At 43.1% G+C, this 21629-nt stretch overlaps 1 protein-coding gene across 6 annotated transcripts in view; it reads left to right on the plus strand.

Annotated features, from left to right (window-relative positions):
- CFAP161 (cilia and flagella associated protein 161) overlaps positions 1 to 21629 on the plus strand; it is a 51110-nt gene that overhangs the window by 26720 nt on the left and 2761 nt on the right. For 3 of the 6 annotated variants that reach the window (XM_027521540.1, XM_027521543.1, XM_027521542.1), the window contains 4 exons: positions 5215 to 5304; positions 6385 to 6617; positions 8239 to 8323; positions 13254 to 13412. In XM_027521540.1, the coding sequence (XP_027377341.1) occupies positions 5215 to 5304; positions 6385 to 6617; positions 8239 to 8323; positions 13254 to 13412 (567 nt within the window). Of the gene's footprint in view, positions 1 to 3471; positions 3703 to 5214; positions 5305 to 6384; positions 6618 to 8238; positions 8324 to 13253; positions 13413 to 21629 lie in introns of those variants that run through there. The other 3 variants (XM_027521541.1, XM_027521546.1, XM_027521544.1) reach the window with 3 other exon arrangements.

The following is a 21629-nucleotide window of genomic DNA, read 5'->3' on the forward strand; positions in this document are numbered from 1 at the left end:
TTACCACTGGGGCTAGGGAAGTCCCATCACCTGACTTTTAAATCCACCTGTTAAATCCTCAGTTATGAGATGCTTCTTTATGTTACTTTATCATTTTAAGATTTATTTAGGGGATCAGGGGAACTTGCGTATGTTCAGGACTGTACCCTAAAAAGTGACATCAGAGGGCTCCACACAGCTGGGGAGTAGACCTCACTAACTAGTCTAGCCAGAGTCACTAAATAGATACACAAGTGGATAAGCAAACAGCAACCACAGGCACTGGGGGTGGGGAACCAGAATACAGAGTTCCTACAATATGTTACCTAAAATGTTCAGATTTCACAACAAATTATGAGACCTGCAAATAAGCAGGAACATGTGATCCAGATACAGGGAAAATAACAGGTTTTGAGAGGGCCCAAACGTTGGACTTAATAAACAAAGACTTCAAAACAGTTATATATATGTGCAAAGAACTAAGAGAAACCAAAGTTAAAGAATTTAAGGACAGTCTGATGACAATGCCTCCTCAGATATAGAATATCAAAAAAGAAATGATTAAAAAAAGAGCCAAGTGGAGATTCTGGAGCTAAGTATCATGAAAGTGAAAGTGAAAGTCACACAGTCGTGTCTGACTCTTTGTGATCCCATGGACTGTAGCTTGCCTGGCTCCTCTGTCCTTGGAATTCTCCAGGCAAGAGTATTGGAGTGGGTTGCTGTTTTCCTTCTCCAGGGGATCTTCCTGACCCAGGGATCAAACCCAGGTCTCCTGCACTGCAGACAGATTCTTTACCAACTGAGCCACTAGGGAAGCCCAAGGAAATTCTGGAGCTAAGTATCATAACCAAAATGAAAAACTCACCAGATGGAAGAGTAGATTTGAGCTGGCAGAAGAAGAAATAAGCAAGTGTGTGCATGTTAGTCGCTCAGTTGTGTCTGACTCTCTATGACCCCATGGACCATAGCCCGCCAGGCTCCTCTGTCCATGGAATTCTCCATGCAAGATTACTGGCATGGGTTGCCATTCCCTTCTCCAAGGGATCTTCCCAACCCAGGGATCAAACTTGGGTCTCCTTTATTTACTGTCTGAGCCACCAGGGAAGCCCAAAGTGAAAGTGTTAGTTGCTCAGTGATGTCCACTCTTTGCGACCCCATGGACTGTGGCCTGCCAGGCTCTGTCCATGGAATTCTCCAGGCAAGAATAAACTTGAAGATAAATCAATAGAAATTCTATGCAGTTTGAAGAACAGAGAGAAAAAAGAAGGAAGAGAAGTGAATACAGCCTTAGAGAAAAGAAATTCTGCTTTATAAAAAAATCCCAATAGAAATTCTTCAGGTTGAAATCGGGTAATACCAGGCTGTAATTGGCATACACTTGAAAAAATAAAGAGCACCAGTAAAGATAATCATGGGCTTCCCAGGTGGCACAGTGGCAAAGAATCTGCCTGTCAATACAGGAGGAGATGCAAGAGACACAGGTTCAATCCCTGGGTCAGGAAGATCCCCTGGAGGAGGAAATGGCAACCTGCTCCAGTATTCTTGTCTGGAAAATTCCATGGACAGAGGAACTTGGTGGGCTACAATCCATGGGTTCTCAAAGAGTCAGACACACAAAGATAATTATGCGTGTAATTTACAAAAGAGTATAATTGAACATTTTAAATCCTGACTGATTTAAGAAGCAATTGCATAAAGCAACATGTATGTAACTGTACTGCTGAGCCTGTAAAATAGAGAAGTATACTGTATTTGATCATAATAGCTCAAAGAAAACAGGTGAAAGCTGTCGAGTTAAGCAAATAACTGAAACATTAGAAACTTAAGTCATATGGATTTATTAACTAGCCTTATCATACTCCCAATTTTACAAGAAATTTGTAGACAAAGAAAACATGGACTTGGATTCAGAAAATCTGAGTTAAGTCCTTGCTTTGAGCAACTGTTAGCAGTTTAAACTTGGATGAGCTACAGCATTTTCGAGTCTCAGTTCCTTGATTTATCAAGTGCAGTTAGTGGTATGATGTCTGACCTACCTTCTTTGTCCCATTTGTCCTTTCAAAGGATCCTAGCATGTGATGCTGTATTCACAAAGCTCGTGGATTCCCATTTGTATCCCAGGCTGCAACCTGCCAGCTCAAATCCAAGTTCATCTCCAAAGTCCCCCTTCCTTCAGTCACCACCCATAGAGCCTGACTCTCATTCTCACCATCTCCCAAGGCAGAAATAAATCTTTCTTTAGGCTACTACGGCCCTTCATGTTATATCTTTAAAAAAAACATATCGGAGTATAATTGCTTCACAATGTTGTATTAGTTTCTGCTGTACAACAAAGTGAATCAGCTATATGTATACATATATCCCCTCCCTCTTGGACCTCCCTTCCATCCCCATCCCACCCCTCTAGGCCTTCACAGGTACTCACAGTACTCACAGTACTCAGTACTTCACAGAGTACTGAGCTGAACTCTCTGTGCAATACAGCAGCTTTCCACTAGCTATCTATTTTATATACGGTAGTGTGTATATATGTCAAAGCTAATCTCCCAATTCGTCCCACCCACTCCTCCCACCTTGTCCACATGTCTGTTCTTTATGTCTGCATCTCTATTCCTGCCCTGCAAATAGGTTCATCTATATAATTTTTATCGATTCCACATATATGCATTAATATACAATATTTGTTTTTCTCTTTCTGACCACTGACACATCTTTAACTGCATTCATTCCATTCCTCAGAAGTCATTTTTTTCCCCATGAATTCTTTTCTTTTTTAGTCTGGGGTTGCTGAAGAGAAGAAAGATTCCTGTCTTTTGTCCTGTCTTAGTAGACAGTAAATAAAGGTGAATTACTGAATGCATTCGATCAGCATCAGGTCCCAAGGAGTCCGGCAGCAATTGTTTCCCCCTCCTGCTTACAAAAATTATATTTTGTGTAAAAATACTGGCTCTAGTATATTTTGGTTTTATCAAGAGTTATTGCAAATCATCAGCTTCTTCTTGCACTTGGTATCTGGGGGAAGGAGGAATGCTGTAAAGCCTGTGAAAATAAGAACCACCTCAGAAACAAATCCACAAATAGGCTAACATGATATATTTCTTACTCTGGAGGAGGTGAAAATTGTGAGTAATTTTCCCTTCCTCCTTTTTTCTATGTTATTTTGGTTTCCAAATTTCTACATCAAGTCTGTATTGTTTTATGATTATGATGAAATGGTTGCTTGCTGATTATAAAAACAGAGTGCAAGCAAGCTCGGCTTCCATTTCAAAGCTCCTCTTTGCTGTCCCCCACCCCGAAGCAAGCGAAACCCTCCTTAAAAGCAGTTTCTTTTAGATTCTAAAAAAAAAAAAAAAAAGTTTGCGAGCATTTAGGACAAAACGGGGTCTGTAAGCTCGAGTTTTATCTCTCTGCTGCTTAGCCATTAAACTCAAGAAAAACCTAAGGATGGAAGTGAGATGGAATGAGGTTGGAGGTGGGGGTGGGTGACAGCCCCTGGGGTGCGGCAGCGCTCAGCCCAGCGTGACTCGCGTGTGGTCACTTATTGGCTAGCCGGTCCCGGCCCTTGGCCAATCCCTGGGCGCTGGGTCGTCTTGGCGACGAGGAATCTAACACGGGCGCTGTGCCCCAAGCTTGGTGGTGGGAGAGCTGGGGACGATGGCGCAGAACCTGTACGGTCCACGAGTCCGGATTGGCAACTGGAATGAGGACGTCTACCTGGAGGAGGTACGAAGGCTGTGGCCCGGTACAGCCCACCCATGGCCCGGGGACTCCCACCCCTGGCCCAAGTTCCGGCCCCTTCTTTGAGCATCCCAAGCCTCCTTTCTAACCCAGCTCACATTCAATGTCCCTAAAACCCCATCTCCCTATGAACTCCCTGAGAATCTCACAGGCTGTCCCACAAGTTCACACCCTTCCACTCTTTCTCTTTTTAGTTTTTTAACATTTATTTGTTTTTATTGGAGTCTAACTTCCATGTGTAAAACAGAAAGCTAGTGGGAAGCTTCTGTATAGCACAGGGAGCTCAGCTGGGTGCTCTATAATGACCTAGAGGGGTGGGATGGGCGTGGGGAGGGAGGGAGGGAGGTCCAAGAGGGAGGGGACATATATGTACTTACAGCTGATTCACATTGTTGTACAGCAGAAACTAACACAACATTGTAAGGCAATTGTGTTGGTGGTGGTGGTCAGTCACTGTCGTGTCAGACTCTGCAGCCTCCTGCTACAGTCTGTGAGGTCCAGGTACAGTTTCTGCTGTACAACAAAGTGAATCAGCTATATGTATGTATATATATGTCCCCTCCTTCTTGGATTTCCCTCCCATCTCCCCATTCTGCCCCGCCTCCAGGTCATCACAGAGCACCAGCTGAGCTCCCTGTGCTGTACAGCAACTTCCCACTAGCTATTTTACACATGATAGTGTATATACGTCAACGCCACTTTCTCGATTCGTCCCACCATTCCCTTCCACACCCCCACTGTGTTCACAAGTCCACTTTCTATGTCTGCATCTCTATTCCTGTCCTGCAAATTGGTCTATCAGTACCATTTTTCTAGATTCCATATGTGTATGTTAATATATGATATTTTTCTTTCTCTTTCTGGCTTACTTCACTCTGTATGACAGACTCTAGGTTCACTGCATCTCTAGGCCTCCGAAACTCTCAACATCCCTCTCTGTGTCTTTAGTCCAGAGCCCCACTAAATTCCCTCTGTTCCTTAGAGACTTACAGACTCGAAGCTTCAGTCCAGGTGAGAAGGCAGGCCCTAAGCAAAATTACTGCCCCCATCCCCGTCACATATCACCTCCTAAGGGTCCCAGTAGCATCCCTTTTACTGATCTTATACTCATTGCCCTGAACTTCTCCTGTGGTGGTCTTAACTAGACCCTGGGCCATCAGGGAGGACTTCTAGTGTTCATCATCAGAGAACTAGCAGAGACCTCAGGAGGGGGAGCATATGACCTTCAAATGTTACTCATGTTTGTCACTGGTTGAAGTAATTACAGGTGATTATTCTTTTTCATGTCTTTCTAAACAGTCCAAATGAAATTTAAAAAGTAATGCTAAAATGTAATGCTGAAAAGTCTACCACTTCCTTTATCCTCACATTTCTTTTTTCATTCTAAAATTTTGCTTTTTCAACTTGATGTTCTTTTGACCTAAAAGCTCTAAGTGTGTGTATTAGTCAGGACTCTTGTTGACTGTTTGGATTTCATTCATTTTTTTCTTTAACCAGGAGATCATGAAAGACTTCTTAGCAAAGAGAGATAAGGGACAACTTCTCATACAGAGAAACAGAAGACTAAAAGAGAATCTTTTGAGACCGGTAATTATAAATTCAAACAATGTTTTCAAAACTTTATCAAATTAAGTGTGAGAATATGTTAAGCAAGCAAATATTGCATAAGTGAGTGGTCATTTGGAAAATTCCTATTTTTCTCTTTAAATAATCACAATGTTTAAAACTCCCTAAGATTTTAGAAGAGCTTCCTTGGTGGCTCAGCAGTTAAGAATTCACCTGCCAATGCAGGAGACCTGGGTTTGATCCCTCGGTCAGGAAAATCTCCTGGAGAAGGAAATGGCAACCCACTTCAGTATTCTTGCTTGAGAAATCCCATGAACAGAGGAGCCTGGAGGGCTACAGTCCATGCGATGGCAAAAGAGTCAGCTATGACTGAGCAATTAAACAACAGAAACAAGATTTTAGAAATGTGAAATGTTTACTATTAATTATGTTTATCTATATTTTCCAAATCAGTCATGTCAGACTCTTTTGACCCCATGGACTGTGGCTTGCCAGGCTCCTCCGTCCATAGGATTTTCCAGGTAAGAATACTGGAATGGGTGGTCATTTCCTTCTCCAGGGGGTCTTTTCAACCCAGGGATCAAACCTGGGTCTCCTGCATTGCAGGCAGATTCTTTACCAACTGTGCTACCAGGGAAGCCTCTCCAAATTAAGAAATGAATAGGTTGATGCATTCATAAGTAAAATTCCTGTTTGTTGGTGCTCAAGAAAGTTTCAAGGAATGTAATGGAATAGTAATTTTCCTGGAATAGTAATGGAATCAATCCATGTGATTTCTCATAAGCTTTATTTTACTTCATTTGGGATTATCAGGTATTTCAGTTTGGCAAATTGGGAGCAGATTGGTGGCACGAAAAGAAAGAATAAGGATCCGAGGAAATTCAAGTCCATTCCTTTTTAAAATAGGGTAGGGACATCCCCAGTGGTCCAATGGTTAAGACTCTGCCTTCCAATGCAGGGAGCGTGGGTTCCATCCGTGGTCTGGGAGCTATATCCCACATGCCACGAGGTGCAGCCAAAAGTTAAAATAAAATGGGGGTACATCTGCGGTGGCAGAAGGAATTGCACGGTTTATTTGAAAAACTCCTATTTCAATTGCAGATGCAGCTTTCCGTATCTGAAGACGGATACATTCACTATGGCGACAAAGTGATGCTTGTGAGTCCCGACCATCCTGAGACAGAGGCTGATCTGTTTCTGCCCGGGGACCTCAGCCTGTGTATGACTCCAGATGAGATTAAAGCCCATCTGAGCAATGAATTAGAGGTGCCCTGTGGCCTGAGTGCAGCTCAAACCAAGATCCCAGTTGGCAGAAACACTTTTACTATTTTGTGGTAAAGAAACTTGAATTGTATAATAGGCTCCTTTGCATCACAAATCTCTTTTCACTTGCTTCTTAAGGATCCCCTGGAATGAGAGCACTAGTGGTTGGAGTCAGAGGTTATATGAACATTCTCTGTGATTGTCATCCTATTTTCTTATCTTGAGAATGATTGTCAAGGGGTCTTTACAATCCCTTTTCCATAAACATCAGGATAGTGGGTAACTTGAGCTCAATTCCAGACACATCATTTGAAAGTATTGATCCAGGGAATAAAATTCAGATTCTGCCTGAGAAGCCAAGTGGGGTTTTCCTAATATCATTTCCTAATGCTTTGAGCTCATCTAAGTGCTTTCATTATTTTTAATGTTGCTATGCTATTTCTGCATCAGAAATATATAATTGAATGTAAGATAGTACACAGAGATTTGCTCTTTTTTTTTTTTGAGATTTGCTCTTTTAAAATTAATTATCCACTTAAAATGTGCTTGAGTTTTTGTAGATAAGCGTTTAAGTCCTTGGAGAATAGATATGTAATAACAATTAAAAGTTATTGTTTACAGTTTGTTACTAATGATAACAAGTTTATATGACAGGCATATAGTCAGTCCTTTAAGTTTTTAGATTTTTTTTTTAACGCAGACTATGTTAAAACAAGTAAAAATTGATCACAATTTCTGTTTCCTGGACGATTAAGAGGGAAGAGTATACCAAATGTCTGCAAATTTGTTACCTTGCTTCTCTTTAAAGATGTCAGTGTTTGGAAACGTCATGTATAGACTAGGGAATATAGTCAGTAATATCATAATAATTTTAAATGTCATCAGGTGGTAACTAGATTTATTGTGGTGATCATCTCATGATGTATATAAATGTTGAATTATGTTGTATATACTTAAAACTAAATGTAACATTATATATCAATTGTACTTCAGTTAAAAAAAATGCCAGTGAACTTGGGCCAATTCATTAGTGTAGGACAATATGATGTGCTCAGTCCATCCTAGGCTCACAGAGTGGGAACGTTCTGTGTCCTGACTGTGTTGGAAGGTGGTGAATAAGGTGCCAGCAAGATTTGAAGGTCAAAAGAAAAGATCTTTTAGTTAGTGACTTATTTCAGTTACTGTATACAAGTAGGCATCATCTCAGTCCTGTTCAACTCTTTGGGACCCCATAGGCTGTAGCCTGCCAGGCTTCTTGGTCCATGGAATTTCTCAGGCAATACTGGAGCAGGTTGCAATTTTCCTATTCCAGGGACTCTTTTGTGACCTAGGGATTGAACCCAAGTCTCTTGCATCTCCTGCACTGCAGGCAGATTCTTTACCACTAGCACCACCTGGTTCGGTCTCTGGGTTGGGAAGATCCCCTGGAAAAGGAAATGGCAACCCACTCAGTATTCTGTATGCCTGGAAAATTCCACAGATAGCAGAGCCTGGTCTCTGCTGTCTATGGGATCGCACGACTTAGCGAATGAACAACAACATGGTATATAGAGTCCATGGGGTTGTAAGAGTTGGACATGACTTAGGGACTAAACCACCAGGAAAATTATAAACAAAACTGCATACACACAAAAATAAAGCTGTAGAATGATCCTAATACAGAGAATTGACATATTCATTCTCTACCGACAGTGCAGCTGGAGAGGTCATCGGTCAAGTCCTTAGATACGGGCAGAACTTCCGCCTTGGGATAACAGGAGGATTTGATGACAGAATGGTGAGTCATCATGTTGCATGTCTACTGGGACCAGTCACTTTTGTTTCCGAGTGGGCTACTGGCTACTTACTGAAGTGGACAGAGAACTCTACAGGTATGGGCTCCATCTCTGGTCTCATTATAGTATCAGACTGCAGCTTTTCCAAGGCAGTTTTGGGCCAATTCTTTGCTTCCAACCTCATGGATTACAAAAATACATCCTTAAAAGCTAAAGAGTAAGAGGGAAAAAACCCTTTTTGCAATACATCTGGTAAAAAGCAAAAATTCATACCACCTCCACTTGTAAGTTAAATGATCAGGTTATATAATAATAATCTGACAGCTTCTTCTTTAAGTGAAAAAAGGTTTATTCAGGGAGATACACACTCCATAGGCAGAATGTAGGCCATCTCAGAAGGTGAGAGGCCCTGACAGCTGTTTAATGTCACCCATGCTAATGTATTTGCATAAATCAGGGAGCATAAGTCTTTGATCCTTACCTCCACCCTGGGGATTCAGACAAATATGAATTCCAGCTTTGATGCATACCTATGGGATGGGACTTTGGGTTAAGTTATTTAACCTTTTTGCATCTTGTCTATAAAAATGGAGGTTATTATACCATGTTGTTGTTGTTTAGTCACTAAGTCGTGTCCGACTCTTTGTGACCTCATGAACTGTAGCTCACCAACCTTCCCTGTCTTTCACTATCTCCCGGAGTTTGCTCAAGTTCATTTCCGTTGAGTTCGTGATGCCATCCAACCATCTCATCCTCCGCCGCTCCCTTCTCCTCCTGCCTTCAATCTTTCCCAGCATCAAAGTCTTTTCCAATTATACCTTACTATATGTGTAGTGCTTCACATACATTAACTCATTTATTCCTCCCAACAAGTCTTTAAAAATAAGGACTATTTACCACAGTTTTACTGATGGGAAAACTGAAGCACGGCAAATTAATTGATTTTGTTCCAAGTCACATGTCTACTAAATGGCAGAGCTGGTGTTAATGTAACATTTTTCATTGAATCAAAGATTCTTTTATTGTTTGATGTGGCATCATCAGCATCATTTTTATTTTTGTACCACTAAGAAATTAATGCTGGCAGTTACACTCTGAAACATCATAGATGGTAAGCTGCAGCCTGATTTTATTTTAAGTTTTTGTTTCATATTGGAGTATAGCCGATTAACAATGCTGTGATAGCATCAGGTGATGGTCAGAGGGACTCAGACATACATAAATATGTATCCTCTGTCCCCTAAACTCCCCTCCCATCCGGGTTGCCACATAACATTGAGTGGAGCTCCCTGTGCTATACAGTAGGTCCTTATTGGTTATCCATTTTAAATATGGCAGCGGGTACATGTCCATCCCAAACTCTCTTAATTATCCCTTTCGCCCATCCTTTCCCCCACCTCCCCTCCCCCAGCAACCAGAAGTTCATTGTCTAAGTCTGTGAGTCTGTTTTGTAAATAAGTTCATTTGTATCGTTTCTTTTTAGATTCTGCCTATGAGTGATATGTGATATTTCTCCTTCTCTGTCTGACTTTACTCAGTATACAATATACAAGTCTACCCACAATGTGCAGCTGAATTTTTTTGGTATTAGTTTACTTTTAATAATAAAATTCATTGATGTAATTAAATTCAATCTAATCTTAATCAATCCTGACCACACATAAAATTCTTTTCTCAAGCTTCCTTTTTCATAAACTTCCCCGTGTGCAGCCTGATTTTAAATGTGAAAATTAGAGGAAATATCTCATCAGAGAGAGGACAGTAAATCATCACTGTTTTATCGAGAGAGGAACCCTACTAACATTTTGGCTTATTTTATAAAGGGAAAATCTTAAAATGTAGGGAAGATCACAAGCACTACAACATTTGGATATAATTTTTTTCTTTTCTTTTCCCTTTCTCTTTCTTTTCCTGCTCCTTCTTTTCCTACCTCCCCCTTCCATCTCATCTCTCTCTCTCTTTCCTGTAAATCATCTATTCTTTGCCTGTTCATTGCCTTAGGCTTTAATATCTGCTCTTTCACAGATGATAAAAATGTGCCATGTGTGTTGCTAGTATTTCCTCTCTTTTGTTGCTTGGCTTTTAAATTGTATCTGTTCTAATCTCTGTTTGAGTCAAACCTATCAGTGCTTTTCTTTGTAATTCCTTCCATGGCTCAGAGCCTTTGAAGTCTGCTCCAAAGATGTGATAAAAAGAGTAACTTGTATTAATTTTTAAAGTATTATAAAATAAACTTAAAGTATTGCTTAAGTTTATTCTTTGATCCACTTGGGATTTATTTTGATCAAGGGCTTAATGTGAACATCTAAATTTCCCCCAAATGACTTGTTGGTTGTATCTGTGTTATTTCTTGAGTAATTATCCCTTTCTTCACTGAAATGTGCTCCGTACATTATTACATATGGCTGTTTCTGAGCTTCTTATTTGGGACTGTTGAACTGAAGTTGTCTATTTTTTTATTCCCCGAGTGTAGCTTTATAATACAAATTTGAGGACTTGTAGGGCTAATTCCTTCTTTGAATTATGTTAGGAATTAATCTTTCAGTTAAATATAGTAATAATTTTTTCAAGTCCCTCTGCCCCTGTAGGGGGGAAAATCACTTGGTGTTTTGACTGACATTGTAAAATTAAGTACATTCACCTATTTAGTAGCTTTACAGTATTTGTCTTCTGAGATGTCTGTTTCTTCAATTATACTTTTCTTTCTTTGTTTCTTTGTCTTTTTTTTGTTGGCCACATTGTGAGGCATGTGGGAATCTCCCCCAAACTAGAATTGAACCTGCACCCGCTGCAGTGTGAGCAGAGACTCTTAACCACTGGACCAACAGGGAAGTCCCTATCCAATTATTCCTTTCTACATCTCAGTAAAGTTTTGTGCTCTCCTTCCCATAGATCTGACACTGATCTCATCAAGGTTATTATTTGATATCTTCTATTTTGGAAGCTATTAAGGCAGGTCCTTTTGACAGTTGCAGTAAAAAATAGAAGAAAATCATTGATTTTTTTCTTCTCATCTTTGATGAAATCACTTCCTCATGAATTCTAGTTGCTTCTCTTGTGACTTCTAGGTATGCAGTCATCTCATGGTCAAATTATGACAATTTTATCTCATCCCAAGTTCTCATACCTCTTGTTTCTATTTCTCATCTTTTAATTAGCAAGCCCTTTCAAGATATTTATGAAAAATCTGGTGATGGTGGCCATCTAGATTTGTTCCTGATTGTCTTAATATTTTTCTTTATATGAAAAAAGCAACATTTGTGGCTTGAGATGTATATTATTTTCGATTATCTCAGAATGGCATGGCCATTCTCCCCATCAGCCAGGCTGAAGCCACAGTACATCTTGGACTTATCTTTCTTTCCCACCCGCATACAGCTCCAGTTGCTAGGTCCTATGGCTCTTCCTTCGTAATGCAGTCTGGTCCATCTTTGCATTCCCGATGCCACTTCCCATAGCTTGATCCCTTCAGTCTATCCTGACTTTATCCCATACTGGCAGGATGCTCTCAGATTGACCCTTTAAAAGGTCAGCTCTTCTCACCTCCCATCTCCAATGAAAAGTCAGTAGTGCTCCCTCTTCCCACCTCCTAACTGCCCTCTGCATTAAGTGCTGCTGGTGACTGGCATTTAAAGCCCTCTGTAATATGTCCCTGGGGCTTCAGTGGTGGCTCAGTGGTAAAGAACCTGTCTGCCAATGTAGGGGACGAGGGTTCCATCCCTGGGTTGGGAAGATCCCTTGGAGAAGGAAATGGCCACCCACTCCAGTATTCTTGTCTGGGAAATCCCATGGACAGAGAAGCCTGGCTTGCTGCAGCCTATGGGGTCATAAAAGAGTCAGACACAACTGAGCAACTGAACAACAATATATCCCCTCCGTCCTGACCCATGCTCATCCCCTCTGGCTCCCTGGCAAAACATCACCTCCTATTTGGGGTCTTTCCTGAGCCCCTGGGAGAGCAAGTGTTCCCACCTGTCCCCTCTTGTAGCTCTTGGCATCCCTGCTGGACACCATACCTTACAGATGCTTCCATTTCAATCCTCCCTCCTGTTAGTCAGGAAACTTCTAGAGGGCAGGAATTCATTTCCACCTTCCCCAGAGTGCTTCATGCCACAGCTTTGCATAGAAAAGATGTTTAGTGAACAGTGATCAAAATATGCAGAAATAACTGCCAGGGGCAGGGTGGAAGGTGTATTGGTAAACAGCTGACCAGGAACTAACGTTATGGACTTTTTAGCAAAATGGGGTGCTGCAACGTTAAAAAGTCAGCCAGAGAGCTGACAGAAGTCTCAAGTGTGGACATCAATTCCAGTGGGGCTGAGGCCCCCTTGGAGGCTTACATATGAATATCAGCTGTGCTGGTGCTGGTTTTAAGCGCATTCACTTCACACAGTACATTTCATGCAGCATTATTCGTAATGAATAAAATACCGATCCAAACCCGATGCCCTGAGCAAGAGGAGGAGTGCAGAAGAAGGCGAAGGAGGCTAGGTTTGGTATTCAAAGAAAGGGAAAGCAGTTAGAGGTGATTCGAGGGTGAGTGGTCTCAGCCTCTGAGACAGCCTTTTTGAGATAAAGTTGAGTGTCCTCATACGATCAGTAAGAGCAGGGCTTTTGAAAACTGCTTTTGAACACACTGGGCTTCCCTGGTGGCTCAGACGGTAAAGAATCTGCCTGCCAGTATAAGAGACCCAGGTTCAATCCCTGGGTTGGGAAGATCCCTGGAGAAGGGAATGGCAACCCATTCCAGTATTTTTGCCTGGAGAATCCCATGGGCAGAGGAGCCTGGCAGGCTACAGCCCATGGAGTAGCACAGAGTCGGACATGACTGAGCGACTAACACTTTCATTTTTTGAACACACTGGCTGTGCAGCTAGTGAACTGTTGCTTGCATAGATGTGATAGAAAACATCTGCTTGCTGTCCTTTTCAGTTATATTTATCAAGTGACCACAGGACCCTTCTGAAGTCATCCAAGAGATCCTGGCTCCAGGAGGTGTTCCTGACGCATGAGGATTCCTACCTGAACTGCTGGCAGGCTGCCTTCCTTCATCCCCAGCTTCGCCTGGAGTACGAGGGCTCCCCCGTCCCGGTGAGCACAGCTGTATGTGCCGATGCTGTGAAGTGGCTGCGAAGCATTCCTGTGTGTAAGATGGAGGCTTGTCAGGGCTCTGATGGCTCCTGTGCCTTATGGACTTTCACTCTGTCTCTTTTTCATTTCTTTTAAAAAATATATTATTTATTTATTTTTATTATAATTTTTTTTTTTTTTTTTGCTGCACTGCATGGCATGTGGGATCTTATAAATAGTTCCCTGACCAGAGATTGAACCTGTGCTCCCTTCAGTGGAAGCACGGTCTTTTTTCTTTTTTTTTAATTTAAATTAGAGTATAATTTCTTTACAATATTGTGACGATTTCTGGCATACATCAGCATGAATCAGCCATAGGTATACGTATGTCCCCTCCCTCTTAAACCTCCCTCCCACCTCCCACCCCATCCCACCCCTCTAGGTTGTCACAGAGCACTAGATTTGAGCTCCCTGTGTCATACAGCAACTTTCCATTAGCTCTCTATTTTACATATGGTAATGTATATGTTTCAATACTACTCTCTCACATCATCCCACCTTCTCCTTCCCCCACTGTGTCCACAAGTCTGTTCTCTTTGTCTGTGTGTCCTTTGCTGCCCTACAAGTAGGATCACCAGTGTCATCTTTGTAGATTCCATATATGTGTATTAATATCTGATATTTGTCTTTCTCTTTCTGACTTACTTCACACTGTATAACAGGCTCTAGGTTCATCCACCTCATTAGAGCTGACTCAAATGGGAAGCACAGAGTCTTAGCCACTGGACCACCAGGGCAGTCCCTTGTTTTCATTCCTAACTCAAGTTTGGGAAGTACTGTTTTCCCCAGTGGCAGCATCCTGCCTCAGTGCTTCTCCATGCTGACTGCACGTACAGTCACCCACACAGCTTCATAAAAATGCGGAGGCCCAGGCCCTGCCCCTGAGATGAAGCTGAGAACCACTCCCCTGACACTGTAAAGATGCTGCTGCTGCTTTCTTTCAGGCCTCTGTTAAGTCCTCATTTCTACTAAGTCAGATAGATTTATCCATTTTATTCTTAATGGATTATGCATTTGGTGTTGTAGATAAAAAATCTTTTTGTTTTTTTCTTGGGTGCATGGCTTGTAGGATCATAGTTGAACAGGGACTGAACTTGGGTCACGGCAGTGAAAGCCTGGAATCCTAACCACTAGGCAACCAGGGAGCTCCCTAAGTCCTCACTTCTAAAGAGCCTGGGTAATCCGGAGGAGTGAAGGACAGGGCAGGGCAGCTGCCAGGTGAGCACAAGGCTGGCTGTTTTCTCAGGAGTCTGGGCCCTGCGGATGGCAGCAGAGTTCTGGATGGGGAGGCAGGTGCAGAGGTGCAGAGCTTTTCAAGTACCAGAGGCTGTGCTTTTTGCTTATGAGACATCAGGCAGATGAAGACCGAGGGGTCATTAGAAGTTATTGGGAGAGTGCAGACTTATAGCCAGGAAGGACTTAAAGAGCTGGCCATCCAGGGATTTCCAGTTACCAGCCACTCTGGATCTACCCAATGCAGTGGGCTTCTCTCTCAAGCTCCACCAGTCGGACCCAGGTTTGCAAGGGTCTTTTTTTTTTTTTTAATATTTATTTCCCTGCACCAGATCTTAGCTGTGAAATGTGGGATCTAGTTCCCCGACCAGGGATTGAACTGGAACCCCCTGGACTGAGAGTGCAGAGTCTTAGCCAGTGGGCCACCAGAGAAGTCCTTGCAAGGGTGTTTCTCCCAGCATGGAGAGAAAAGTGAAAAAAGAAAAGTGCCTGGCTCAGAGGGCACTCCCAAGCGTTCACTGTTGTTAATTTAATGGTGGTGGTGGTTCTGTTGCTGTTGTTAGGTTAGATAGGTTGTCAGGCACCAGGAGTTTGTTTCTCCATCGCTAACTCAAGCCACAGCCCGAGGCAGGTCTTCGAGCCTCACTCAGACACCTCTGCAAAATGGAACACTTCACACCTGTCCAACTTCCACCCACATATCAGTGCCCTTCAGTCAGGAGCACCTGGGGTTGAATGAGTCAGCTTTATTTCTTGTCTCAATGATGGAGAACATGTACCACAGGAAACGGTGGGGCGTCTCAGTAAAAGACTGTCAGGAAGGACAAGCTACAGAACTGGGGCTGTGGTGGGAGAGTTTAGGGAGGGTCTCAGGAAGTGGGGTTGGGTGCCGTCAGGAAGCAGGTGTGTCTCAATGCATCTTATCTATAGAGGGCAGGCCAGCGCATGGACAAAGCTGTCCTGAGTAAGGAAGCTGCGGTCACTCCTGTTCTCTGAGAGAGGAGGACATTTGGTATTTTGTGGTTTGGACAGTGCTCATGGTTTTGCTGTGTTCAGACACAGTTACACAGTGGTCTTCTTTCTGTCTTGACCCATCGTGGTCACAGCATGGCCTTGTCTGATGTGGGCATTGTGTGAAATTAATTATATTCCACAAGGGAACACTAAGACATAGCTGGGGGTGCCAGCCCAGCTCCTGGGTGTCAGAGCTGCTTTCTCACATCTCACACTGCCTTAAGCTTACATGAGTCAGGATTTTGAAATAATAAGTCTTTTATTTTCTAATTATAAACAATGTATGCTCACTTACGGGAAGTCAGAAAAGGACAAAAAATAATAAGAAAATTACCAGTTGTTCCACCTACCAGAGAAAGCCACTGTTATCTTTTCTTTTTCCATGTCTATGTTTTCTGAAAATTTAATTTTAATGTTTTTAAAAAATTAGGACATCAGGAATATTCTTATTTTTTCCACTTAAAAACACCAGTGACCCTATTTCCAATTGTCAGGGATCTTCTCCAAATTGACTTTAAATGATTATATAATGTTCCATCATATATGTATTTATAATAATATATTTACTAATCTATAAAGGTTTGACTTCCAGGTTATTCCATCTCTCTCTCTTGCTCGCTCTCTCTATCTATATCTGTATCTATATCTTGGGGGAGTTGTAATTTACTTAGTTCTGCCTTGCTGTAGCAAAAATTTGAAGTGATGGAAAGACCAGTGTTACAGCTTAGTTTTATTTAGAAAGCAAAGGAAAATACATCCTTGAGGCATGAGGGCGGATTGACCCAAAAGACTCAAAGAGAAGAGAAGTCCCCCCATCAAGTTTGGCTCCTCTTTTTACATGTTTCTTTCTCCTCCCCCTGGGCCTGCCCTATGTAAATTGAGCTAGCCAGGAGAGCTGTTTGTTTTACTTGAGGTCCTCACTCAAGTCCTGGACCTTCCTTTGTTCTATTTTTGCGAGCTTTTCCCTTGTTTGTCTTTCAGCCACTGCCATTCTGGACTCTTTTTTTCCTATTCTAACTACCTAACATTGCCCCCTCAAGAGATGGGAGGCCCAATTCTTTGGGAATAGGGGCGTTGAGGTCTCTCTGGCTACTTCCTGCTGAATTGGGATTGCAAGGGGCATTGGGCCTCCCCCTCTTTCTAGTCTCAAGCCTCAGAGTCCTTATAGTAGTGTCCATCTAAGGGTGAATGATATTTTCTATGGTCAGCTGTAGTTTTATATATCCTTGTTGAACTGGCACTGCATGTTATAGTGTGTTGACTTGGGCAGAGACAAAACGGGTTAGACAATTGATAATACATGGAGCAATCATAAGCAGCATCAGTATGGTGATGACAGGGATTAGTAAAGGCATTAGCCAACTTCAAATTCCCCATCGCCAGAAGGATCCCCCAAAGAGAGATTGTAGTGACCCTAACTCTTTAGCTTGTTCTTTGAGATCCTGTAGGATCTGAATGTTTTTCTTGAGGACTGTGAGACTTTCTTTTAACTTAGCTGGAGGTATTTACCCAGAAACAACATGTCTCATTCAAGATGGCTCAAATCCCTCCTTGTTCAGGGATCAGGAGATCTATCTCCTGTCTGCTTTGGAATACAACCCCTGCCAAGCTGTGTTGGCTCTTTAGCACTATCCTGAGAAATCTTATCCCCAGAAACTTAATTTTGGGGGTGTTCATTAGAATGGCACTCGTTTGCATTTCTGAATAGGTATCTGAGATCTCCCAGGAACTCACAGGTGTATCGAGTGTCCTCTTCTGTTTTCTTCCACGGCTTGACTTGTGAGTAGTGAATCCAGGAGTCATGGTACCTTGACTGCTGTGGGGATAGAAAGTATTACAGGGTGGAGGCCCTTCCATGTGGGCTGGAGTTGAGCCTTTGGTGACCCATCTGCCAGACTTTAATTAGGACTTGAGTCCCTGGAGCATATAGTGGTGACTCCTTAGATAGCATATTCAAAAGCAGATACATTACTTTGCCAACAAAGGTCCGTCTAGTCAAGGCTATGGTTTTTCCTGTGGTCATGTATGGATGCGAGAGTTGGACTGTGAAGAAAGCTGAGCGCCGAAGAATTGATGCTTTTGAACTGTGGTGTTGGAGAAGACTCCTGAGAGTCCCTTGGACTGCAAGGAGATCCAACCAGTCCATTCTGAAGATCAGCCCTGGGATCTCTTTGGAAGGAATGATGCTAAAGCTGAAACTCCAGTACTTTGGCCACCTCATGAGAAGAGTTGACTCATTGGAAAAGACTCTGATGCTGGGAGGGATTGGGGGCAAGAGGAGAAGGGGATGACAGAGGATGAGATGGCTGGATGGCATCACTGACTCGATGGACGTGAGTCTGAGTGAACTCCAGGAGTTGGTGATGGACAGGGAGGCCTGGCGTGCTGCGATTCGTGGGGTCGCAAAGAGTCGGACTAGACTGAGCGACTGATCTGATCTGATCTGATCTGACACCCCACAAGCGTATATCCTGTTGGAATTGCCCAATGGCCATGGTATAAAACTGGAGGGACTGAGCCTCTGGATTGAGGAAGAAGTCATTGACATAAGCAAAGGTCTCCCATATAGCATCCCATAAGGACTAAGACCAACCTGTTCCTTATGGGCAATACGGGTGCAGAGGAGAGCTATTGGTAAAACCTCCTTCCATCCCAGGGAGGTCTCCTGGGTTATCTTTTTTATCGCTGATTTTAAGAATTGGTTGGCTCTTTCTACTTTTCCTGAAGACTGAGGCCTCCAGGCACAATGGAGATAATAAGTAATGCCCAATGCTTTAAAGACCCCTTGGGTGACCTTAGAAGTAAACGATATCCCATTGTCACTTTGTAATGACCTGGGCAGACCAAATCTCAGAATGATTTCATGGAGCAGTTTTTCTACCACGTCATCAGCCTTCTCAGTCCAGGTGGGAAAGCCTTCAATCCATCCTGTGAATGTGTATATCATGACTAATAGGTATTTATACCTTTGAGAAACTGGCATCTGGGTGAAGTCCAGCAGTCAGCTCTCTCCTGAGTAGGTCCCGTGTCATTGGACGGACTGGGCCAGCTGGGGTCTTTGAGCTCCTTGGGAGTTGTTTAACTGGCAAGTGGCAAAAGAGGAAACTACTTGCCTCATGTTCATTTGGAGGCCTGTTCCTCTGAAGAACCTTTCTAGTAATCTTTGGAGGGTCTTCTCCCCTAAATGAGTGATGGCATGTAAGGAGTTAACCAACTTCCATTGGCAGTTCCCAGGGAGAAAAAGGAGTCCCTCCTTTTGGAACCACCACCCCATATGATCTTGAAAGCCCTCACTCTTAGCTTTAAGAGTCTCACCTTCAGTATATGAAGGAGTTTCTGGCAAATTAGTCTGAGGAACTAAGGTGGCAACCCCTATTAGGTCAAGCCTGATCCACTGCTTGGTTCCCTCATGCCACTTCCGTCCTCCCTTTTTGGTGTGCTTTAAAATGGGAGACTGAAAATTCAGTGGGCAGATGAACTGCCTCTAAGAGCCTAAGGATTTGATCACCATATTTGATTGGGGATCCTCGGGTGGTCAAGTGGCCTCTTTCTTTCCAAATAGCAGCATGTGCATGTAGCACCAGAAAGGCATACTTGGAGTCAGTGTAAATGGCTACTCTTTTTCTTTTTCCCAGCTCTAAAGCTCGAGTCAGGGCTATGAGCTCAGCTAATTGCGCTGAAGTACCTGGTGGCAAAGGTTTAGCCTCTATGGTCTCAAAAATGGAGACTACTCCATATCCAGCTCTTCTTTTTCCATCCAAGACAAAGCTGCTTCCATCAGTGTACCAGATTTCCTCAGGATTGGTCAGTGGATCTTCTGACAATCCCTCTTGGGGTTTTGTCCAGTGGTCCAAGGTTTCTAGGCCAGACTGAAAGGGGAGATAGCCCTCGGGGGCAGGCAGGAGGGTGGCAGGGTTAAGAACCTCACAAGGGGATATAGTCAGGCCTGGATTTTCCATCAGCATTACTTGATATCTGAGGATTCTTTGATCAGGCATCCATAAATGGCCTCTCCCATTTAGGAGTTGTTTCACTTGGTGACTGGTAAAAATAGTTAATTTGCCCCCATAAGAGAGTTTTAAAGTATCTTCTATCAGGATTGCAATAGCTGCAAACTTTCAAAGGCAGGGAGGCCAGCCTCAGGTGGTTGGGTTGAGCCTCTTCGATGAGTAAGCTATAGGCTAGGGCTGAGGTCCCAACCTTTGAGTTAACACTCCCAAGGCTATTCCTTCATTTTTGTGGACATAAAATTGGAATGCTTTTTCTGGGTCTGGCAACCTCAAGGCAGGTGCTTGAGTTAAGGCTTGTTTTAGTGTAGCCTCTGCCTTCTTTTAAGGAGTTCCCTACATCAGTGGGATTGAATCATCCTGTCCCTTCAAGATTTCGTATGAGGGCTGGGCAATTAGACCATAGTTGGGAATCCAGATTCTATAATACTCAATTAGCCCCAGGAAAACTTGCAGTTGTTTTCGAGTCGTAGGGGAGGGCAACTGGAGGATTCCTTGTATTCAATCAGAGGACGGCCTCCTGGACCTGTGTGTAATCTGAACTCCCAGGTAAGTGACCTTTGTCTTGACCATCTGTGCCTTAGCATTATATCCCCTCTCTGCCAAAAAGTTTAGAACCTGAATTGCATGTTGTTGGGCATGTTGTAGGAAACATGGAAGGTGAAGGCCTCAATATCTAGAGAGATTGGATATTATACAGCATTTCTCTCCCAAAGGCCAGCTGTTTTATGGTTGTCCCTCCAGAAGATTGTAGAGGCAACATTGTGGGCCTGGACGGGACTCAGGAAAAGAACATGAAACAGGAAGGAAGGGGGTAGAGTACAACTTTTGAAAAAATGACATAGCCAAGGGCATAACATAAACCGATTAAAATGGATCAAAGATGACAAGTCAAATTCAACTAAACCTTGATCCTCAGTCTGTAAGCTAAATGACACACCCAGAGGTGCCAGGACAGTTCCAAGGCACTGTCAAAAGACGGAGGAGTGGGTGTTTCCACAACTGTTGGGATGATCGCCCCACTCATTAGCATATGAAATCACCCAGCTTGAGAAAACTAACCACGCCACATTCCATGGCCTCTGCACTTGCACTCTGCAATGGGCCACACCCTGTGGAGTGTGCTTCTCTCTAAATCCACACAAATCCACCTCTTACCTATCACTGTGTCTCTCACTGAATTTTTTGCAATGAGACATCAAGAGCCTGAGCTTCATTAGGTCATAAAACCAGGCACCATGGATTTTGGTCAGACTCAAGTCCCAGTTGGATATAACAGAGTGACTAAGCATAGCACAGAGTCCCTGCCACATGGGTTTGAGTCCCAATCTTAGGTAAATGGTTTCAAACACAACTTTCAGAAATGGAAAGATGATGACCTGCCCAATACTTTGTAAGCAGTGGCATAGATGGAGAGAGAAGCTGAAGGATGGGAGGGAAAAGCAGTGGGAAAAATGTGCCGAGGAAACCCCTTCATAACCTGCCAGAAAATCTGCTAAACACCTGACCTGTGCTCACAATTTTCATTGGCCTGATCCTTGGCACAAAGAAGATTAAGGACAGAAGAACCCCCACCCACTTGGGCAACAGCTACTAAGGCACAGCATATAGTAGAGCCTTTGGGACACCCTGGGGCACCCACTGCCACTCACCTGTTCACGGGGGGTGGGGGGGAGGTTGAGGAAACAAGAAATGAGAGATTGTAAAGGAATTAAGATTTTGTTAGCCAAATGTCCTTCCAGCCATAGGGGCGAGGACTTCCTACCCCAACCGAAGGTCTCCTGGAATCTGAGACTGAGCCGCTTGAGCTTTCTGCTGAGTTTGTTTTTGCTGTCCTGGTTTCCAGCATGTTGGGCTTCTTGTCACTTCCCTGCACTGGGTTTTCTTCACGCTCAGCTTCCAACGCAGGAGCTTTTGTCGAGTT

This window comes from Bos indicus x Bos taurus, chromosome 21 (genome assembly GCF_003369695.1).
Source record: "Bos indicus x Bos taurus breed Angus x Brahman F1 hybrid chromosome 21, Bos_hybrid_MaternalHap_v2.0, whole genome shotgun sequence".
NCBI lineage: Eukaryota > Metazoa > Chordata > Mammalia > Artiodactyla > Bovidae > Bos > Bos indicus x Bos taurus.